We start from the raw sequence: 8,358 nt of genomic DNA on the forward strand, positions 1-8,358 counted from the left end.
ATCATTCACTATTATGAGTCAGTGGTCAATATTTTCTAAAATGTGTATATTTATTAATATTTTTATATTCTTTGAATTTTCATCTAGTTTTTTTTCTTGTGGGTCACCAGTAAACACTCAATTATGAATATGAGTGTACTCTATTGGCTAATTCTGCCTTTAAACCCCCAAAATTCTGAAGTCAATACTCTTGCATAAAGACTTAGTGAGCCAGTTTAATTACTAGTTAATCTATTTTAGACTAGAGAGTGAGATTTCCAAAAGTAAAGATGTTTGGTTTATAATATATCAAGTTTAGAATTTTTTCCCATAAAAATAGAGGGATGATGAATATTTCATTAGAAGCTGTCAGATATTTGAGTGTACATAATGGGCTACTGTCAGAAATTTTCAAATCATTGAACCTGAATTTGGGGACACTAGTGTATTTTTCACAGTGCTGTTAGCAAAGATATAGTTTTATTGTAGATAACAAAGTTAAATTAAACTGGATATAATAGAAAGTCAACCCATGAAATATTTAATATCAATAGCTCTTAAGTTATTAAAGCTACCATGAATACTAAAGAGTATATTTTATGTTATTGTTATGAATTCACATGAATTTATACCAGTAAAAAGAGTGCCATACTAGACAAGAAACTAAATTCTCTGTTTACGTGCAGGCCAGGTATATTGGGGGCATGTCCGGTGCTTTCAAGGTTCCACACACAGCGCCGCCCATCTACCTAAACTCCGATTTGAAAGGACCACTAACTGCTGGGGTGAGAGAAGAAAATTCATTATTTCATGTCCACTCCACCACAGAACCCCTCATAATCAAAGATGATTATTTGATTTAGGCAGGGACTGGCCCTTAATTGGGTTTGAAAAGAGCATTAAAATTCGGAGCTTATGTTGTGTCCTGCCTGTGCAAGATTACATAGGAGACATGCTATCATTTGAGGCAAGCCATCAAGTAGAAATATTTTCTTCCGCTGCATTTGAATATGTTATAGCACTTTAACAATAAACTTGAGTCTTTGCTGTTCTTGAAATCTCTGGCCAGAAATTTAAACTGAATAATTTAAACTTAAATTTCTTTTTATATACTTTCTATTAAGATACTTTATTTGATATATACAAGTTTGATGTCCAGTTAAGTAAAAACATACTAAAAAGGAGGCATCATATGGAGAAATTAGAATTGGTTTAATGAAAATATTCTTATAACTAGCTTCTAAATTAGTTATTTAGTTATTTAGACAGAATGATATTCTGTCTAAAGTTACATAGTTTATATCAGAAGAGAGATAGAATAAGGGTATGAAGTCTCCCATCGATGTTTTTAATTGCCATTTTTATCAGGTTGGTCTCAATTACATGGCTGAAATTATATTTTTTGTTGTAAATAAGATTTAATATTCTGCTTTTGGAAAGACAAAAAGACTAAAACATTAAGCAATGATTTATTGGATTGAGTTGCAGTTAGCAAAATAATGGACATTTGTATGTGTTTTTCAAATGAAAGAGATCATTTCTGCATGTTTCAATTCTACTTCAAAATGTTTTAAATATCTTTGCAACCCATGATGACTGGGTACTCCACAATTTCTTAGATGAATCCCAAACTATTTTCAGTGATATGTACATAGAGGTTGTTTGAAGCTAAAAATATTCCTTATTTTAAAACCCACTCCACCAATGTATTTTATTTTTATTTGTTTTCTTGCCTTTCACTTCATACTGAAAACTTATAAGCACTGAGTAATTAAATGACTTTCTGTAAACAAATCTTTCCTAATGCTGCATTAACAAAGATGGGACACATGTGGACTGTAAATAATACATTGGTTTAATGCTATATGCTTTTAAATAAAGTCTCAGTTATTATAGTTTTCATGAATATCTCCTTGGTATTTTAGGAAAAATCCTGTTAGATTTACAAGTTACCTGAAAAAAATGCAATTATAATTTTATCTAATACCATGCTAAAGTCAACTAAAACCTATAAAAAGAATTTAAATTACATTTAAATCATTACTAGTTAGTAAATTAAATGTGGTTAACATAAAAGATAAATACCCTAGAAAATAACTGATTAATATAACAAAATTGTATTTATTTTTTCTCCTTCAGCCAACAAACTACTCCAATCCAGTGTATGCAAAATTATACATGGATGGGCAAACCTGTCGAAACTCCTTGGGAAGTGTTGATGAGAGGAAAGAACTTCTTCCAAAGAAAATAGAAATCGGGATACGGGAGACAGTGGCATAATCAGTCGTACCTTTTATATACTGTAAAAAATGTGTAAAATATAAGGATTACTTTTGTATGTTCCAACAGTATTATAATTGTTTCAGCATCAGCCTTACCTCTTTCTTTATCTTTTCCCTGGTTAATTGTTTTCTGAGTCTTATTTTTTTGCTGATGACTATTGATTGACCATTTGTATGGTATTTTTATGAAAAAGAACTGCACTACAAACAATTTACAATGATGCTGCTGATATGACACCCCTTTGAATTTGTTAAAATTAAAAACAACCTAGTCCTTTGTAGTGTGTATTTGAGCAATCTATTTTATATGAACATTTTTTGGTTATACTTAATCAACAAAGGGAATCTCTGCACTTTTTCATCATATGGTCTGAAAGCTGTAATGCAATATCATTTTATTTTACGTTTAAATTGGTGGAAGAATAATTGAATGGTTGACTCTCTTCTTTGCTCCCATTAAGACTGATTCCAACTGCTGGTAGTATATATAGCCCTCACAAGTTCAGCATCTCCTGCTTTGAAGTTAGCCTTAGATTGCCAAGTGATAGATGAGAATTTTGAGGAAAATATTTTAAGATATATAAAATGAATAATTTGCATGAACACACATGACTACATTTTCCAAAATTTAGTGGACTATATCTGATATACTAAACATATGCACCCTGTGAACAATAGTTATATTTAGATGGTAGAACATAGCAAAAATATAACCAAAATGGAAAGATCACATTGCTATGGGAAAAGACCTTTTTTCCTTCATCAGTTCTGAGGTAAATAACCAGCCCAGAACACAGCAGGGCATTGGGTACTCATGTTTCAGAAATTTCTTCCCAATCATGTGCACTTTGTGGAAGATAAACCCAACCCCTTACCAAAGGAAACACTAAAGAATAATATATAAGCACACAAATTGACAATGGAATTTCAATTATGTGAATGCATTTTCTTTGCTAGAACAAAAGGAAAACAGTCATTATGGTATAGAGTAATTGGTAAATCTTTTCAACATACAATATGACAAGTTCATTCTTTTTCTGTGTGGAAAATACATTCTTAAGGCCTTCCCAAGTTATAGAACAATTACCTGCCCATAATCAAAGGTGGAGAGTATAAATGCTGACCAGTTGCTCTGGTTCTCTGGTTTCTTTTTGTTACACGGACCCCATTTACTTGTTTGTTTTCAATTTGTGATTGAAAAAAGCAACATTTTATTTAAGTTGCATAAAAAGGATGACATTTTTATAAAAATATCTTTAAAGGCACAAAAGATTTATTCATAAGGTATGGAGGGCTTTTCGTTCCTCTGACAGACATGACTGACTTTTAGCTGTCACACTGTATTAACCTAACAGATGAAATATGTTTGTGGTTGCTCTTTATCCCTTTGTACAAGCATTAAAAATACTGCTGTTTTATAAAGAGACTTTTTTGTTGTACTATGTGCATGCATACTACCTATTTCTAAACTTTGCCATATTGAGGCCTTTATAAACTATTGATTTATGTAATACTAGTGCAATTTTGCTTGAACGATGTTATGCATACCATAAACTTTTTCAGGTTCTTGTTTAAGTACACTTTTTAAATTGAACAGTATTTTTCATTTTGGTTATAATAGTCATTTTGCCTATGTTTCTATAATGAAGTGTTAAATACTTTATAAAAAATTGTTGACTGACTTATTTAAATGAAATTCTATGTATTTAAGTATTTGTGTTGGGTAGTTTTTAAAAATAAGAAAATTCCTATCTTTATGAAGTTTAATATTTCAAGACAACTATTTTAGTGAAAACATGAGGCATAATTTTTTATATCCTTAGAACATACTTTGGGGTAGAACTGACTTCACTTCATCATTTTTAAATGCACAGCAGAGAAAGCATTTTCTCTCTTCTTGAATCAGAAATATTTCACTTACTTTTTCCTTTCCTCCTGCCTTACATTGCTCATCATAGACTCCATGTTGTGATAGCAAAATAGATTGTATACAGAGTCGATGACAATTGTGTTGAAATAATCCAAAGCTCTTCATGCCCCTTTACTTTCTCGAAAAGTACTCTTTATGGAACACTCAGATTCCACTAGATGTTGTTTAGACATTTACTTGTAAGTGGAATGGTTGTTGGTATCCATACTTGGAGTATCAGATGAGAGATGCACAGGAAAGAGGGTCTGATCTACTAGTGCTATCACTGAGTTATGTTACCTGGAGGGGCTTTTTTACATCAGAGCTTAATGACTACAACTGAAATTCTTATTTGATAGAAACAGAGCCCACATATTGGAATGACCTTGATACAACTAGCATTAGTATAAGTATCTAGCAATTCCTATTTGATATATAACAAACCAACTAAGACCCAGGGCCTGGCATCAATGACCTGCATTCTCACCAGGGAACTGGTTAAAGCCACAGCCGGGAAAGCTCAGGATGTGCTTTTTAACTCCTTAGGCCCTATTTACATTTATATGGTCCTCATCTCCACATTATGCTTTCCCACCCCAGGTTGCTTCATTCAAGTCCACATCAGAGTCTATAGCCTTTCTGTTCACAATTTACTTTGCATTTAGTCTTTATAAGACAAAAGCAACTTTTCAAGTACTCAGTTTGCTTCTATTGCTCTAGTTCTATTTCAAGTTTATTTTGTAAAAACTTATATAAAAGCTAGAAATTCAGGTGCCTAATTCTTTTCCACAGTGACCATTCTTTATAAATGCCATCACCAAAATAATCAATAAAATATTCCTTCAAGCTTCAATGGACATATTTTCTAAAAATGAATGTTTCCCGGTAAACTCTCCTTCTTACACAAATGCCTTTTCAACTAAAATAGGCGGCTTTACAACATCTTAATATTTTGGACTGGGTAATTTTTGGTTCTCTTTTATAGGGTAGGATATTTAGCAGGGTCCCTTGCCTCTGTCCACGAGCTACTGCCAGCACCTCCCAGAGTTGCAAGAACCAGCTCCATCCACAGACATTGCCAAAGGTAGTTTGGAGAACAAAATTGTTTTATTAAGAACTACTGTTCTAGGGCTTTGTTCTATCTTCCACTGGTAAACAACAGTCTGCTAGAACAGCTGAGTCAGAAAAGAGGCTCCCTCATCATCAAACTCAAGGCATCCAAGTATTGATTTTAATTCTTTAATGCTGATGATGCATGTGTTACACCAAAATTCGGTAATAGCAAAGTGTTCATTTATAAAAGTTGTTACTAAGGGAAAATGTTTCTTTTAGAAACACACAGTTTTGCATAATTGGGCCATTTTTATTTATATAATTCTGTTGTATCTGTGGCCATTTCTTTTTTTCTTTCTTTTTTTCTGTTTTTTTTTTTGCAAGCTCTCCTGCTCCCTCCCTTTTCCACAGATGTTAAAACATTATATAATATTAAAAATTAGATTCAGACTTCTGGCCAAGATGGAGGTATGGGTAGATACACGTTGCCTCCTCCCACAACCAAAAGAAGAAAACCAACAAATTTAAAAACAAAAAATAGCCAGAACTGTCAGAAAATCAAACTCTATGAAAGTCAGACAACCAAGGGGTAAAAGAAGGAACATTCATTCAAACTGGTAGGAAGGGCAGAGATTGGCAGCTGGAGTGGAGAGGATGCAGGAAAAGCTGTGGCTAATGGACCAGGAGTTGCCACATTTTGTACAGTTAAACTAAGAAGAACAACTGGGGAACAAGACAGACCATGCAACCCAGTGTTCCAGTGTGGGGAAATAAAGCCTCAAAACCTCTGACTGAAAAAAAACAGTGGGGGTTGTGGTCATGAGAGAAACTCCCAGCCTCACAGGGAGAGTTCATTGGAGTGACCCAGAGGATCCAGAAGGTACACAAACCCACCCATCTGGGAATCAGCACCAGAAGGGCCTAATTTGCTTGTGGGTAGTAGGGGAACAGTGACTGAAAGCCAGAGGACAGCAGAGCTGAGCAAGAGGCATTGTTCCCTCTCATACCCCTCCCCCACATACAGTGCCATTATGCATTTGTTGCCCCACCCTGGTGAATACTTAAGGCTCTGCCCCTTACTTTGTAACAGGTGTGCTGAGACAAAAAAAATATGGCCCAAATGAAAGAGTAGGTCAAAGCTCCAAAATAGAACTAAGTGATGAAGAGATAGCAGAATTATCAGATGCAGAGTTCAAAAACACTGGTAATCAGGATGCTCGCAGAAATGGTTAAATACAGTCACAATATGGAAGAAAAAGTGAAGGCTGTGCAAAGAGAAATGAAGAGAAGTGTATAAGGAACCAACAGTGACAGGAAGGAACTGGCACTCAAATCAATGATACGGAGCAGAAGGAAGAAATAATTATTCAACCAGAATAGAATGAAGAAACAAAAATTCAGGGGGACAGTGACCAGAGGGGAGAGGGGAGGGAATTTCAGGGGAAATAGGGGAAGGATTTAGAGGAACAAATATAAAGGATACATGGACAACAACTAAGAAGGGTGGAAATGGGAGGGAGGGGGAGCACGAGGGGGTGGGATAGGATGGGAGTAATAGAAAACTGTACTTGAAAAATAATTAAATTAAAATAAATAAATAAATAAATAAATAAAAGCAAATCCATCCTTCATCCATGAAAAAAAATTTTTTAAAAAAATGAGAAAAGGCTTAGGAACTTCCAGGACAACTTTAAACATTCCAACATCCGAATCACAGGGGGTGTGGAAGGACAAGAGGAAGAGGAAGAAATTGAAAACTCATTTGAAAATATAATAAAGGAGAACTCCAATCTGACAAAGGAAATAGACTTCCAGGAAGTCTATCTGGGGCCATTTCATGGCATGATCCTATTTTTTGTTTTGTTTTGTATTTGATTATACACATGCTTGATTGGTTGGTTCTTTGGGTTGAGATTAAAGGTTTTACTATTCTTCTAGGAATGTTACTTTCCAGTTTTATAATGACTCAGGCATGAATATGTTCAACACTCAAAGTATGGTATGACAATCAAAATGAAATAGTTTAGTAAGAAAAATGCCCACAAGTTCCAAATCCCTAGCAGAGAATATTGGTACATGTGATAAAGGAAGTAGAAAAAATATGTGCTGCTATTTTCTTTACCCTCTCTCATCTTCATATCTTCATACAGATACTCTGGATGTAAAAATCTTACGTCTCTCTAAAAGTATATTATAGTGCTCTTTAAAGATTCACCTCGGTCATGTACCTTTACTTAAAAGGTTAAACTGGAGAAAACAAAGTATCCTGCAGAGTTGAAGCAAACATAGCTAACCACTTTTTGAAAGCAGTTTTCTTTACCTTATGCCCAATTTTAACTGTTGTTAGCTTATTTAAGGATACTTTTCTCAATATCAGATGACATATTTAAATTTGATTTAGATTAGAGTCATTATTTAAATAAGAAGCCTTGCCCTGGATGGGTAGCTCAGTTGATGAGAGTGTTATCCTGATATGACAAGGTTGCAAGTTCAATGTCCGGTCAGCATGCATGCAAGAAATAACAAATAAATTTATAAATAAGTGGAATAAATAAAATTAATCTCTCTCAAATATATATATATATACACACACACACACACACACAAGAAAGAGGCATTGAATTGTAACTTGTAGGAAAAAGACTCAAGCATTTCTTTATGAAAATGACAACCAGGTAATGTAGCACAAAAATTTTATTTATCCCTGTATTTTTAATAAATACTGGGAAAAGTCAACAAAAAAAAGAGCCAAAAGTGGTCCATTTTATGATTCTGCTACCAAATGAATTGCTACCTTAACATTTTCAGAACATTAACTCACTTGGAAAAAGATAAAGATAACTAAAACTACACAGAAGCAGTTTTATTTAGAAAAACATTTAGTTTTAATATCCTATACCAAAGGCCCAAGAATATGAACTTCTAATCTAAAGAGGAGAGAAAGAGAAATGAAACGCATTCTCTGGCTTAACTTTTTCTACTAGCTATTATACTTAAGTGGCTGTAACTTATTGTGAAAAATAGTTTTTAGTGAATCACATCTTTTTTTCCTATTCACAGTGATCAAAACTCAAAAGAAAAATTGATACTAAAGATGGCCCATTTGATAAAGTCTATGCTTAAATGTGTTCATTC

At 33.7% G+C, this 8,358-nt stretch overlaps 1 protein-coding gene across 1 annotated transcript in view; it reads left to right on the top strand.

The window, feature by feature from the left end:
* LOC118983896 (low-density lipoprotein receptor-related protein 1B-like) overlaps window positions 1-2,605 on the top strand; it is a 121,575-nt gene extending 118,970 nt beyond the window's left edge. Inside the window, exons 16-17 of the mRNA XM_037041582.1 lie at window positions 666-764; window positions 2,119-2,605. Coding sequence (XP_036897477.1) covers window positions 666-764; window positions 2,119-2,259 — 240 coding nt within the window. The 3' untranslated portion in view covers window positions 2,260-2,605. The remainder of the gene's footprint in view (window positions 1-665; window positions 765-2,118) is intronic.
* The last annotated feature ends 5,753 nt before the right edge of the window (window positions 2,606-8,358 follow it).

The sequence above is a fragment of the Sturnira hondurensis genome, unplaced genomic scaffold (assembly GCF_014824575.4).
Source record: "Sturnira hondurensis isolate 20B ecotype Veracruz unplaced genomic scaffold, ASM1482457v3 Scaffold0000507, whole genome shotgun sequence".
NCBI classification, from domain to species: Eukaryota; Metazoa; Chordata; class Mammalia; order Chiroptera; family Phyllostomidae; genus Sturnira; species Sturnira hondurensis.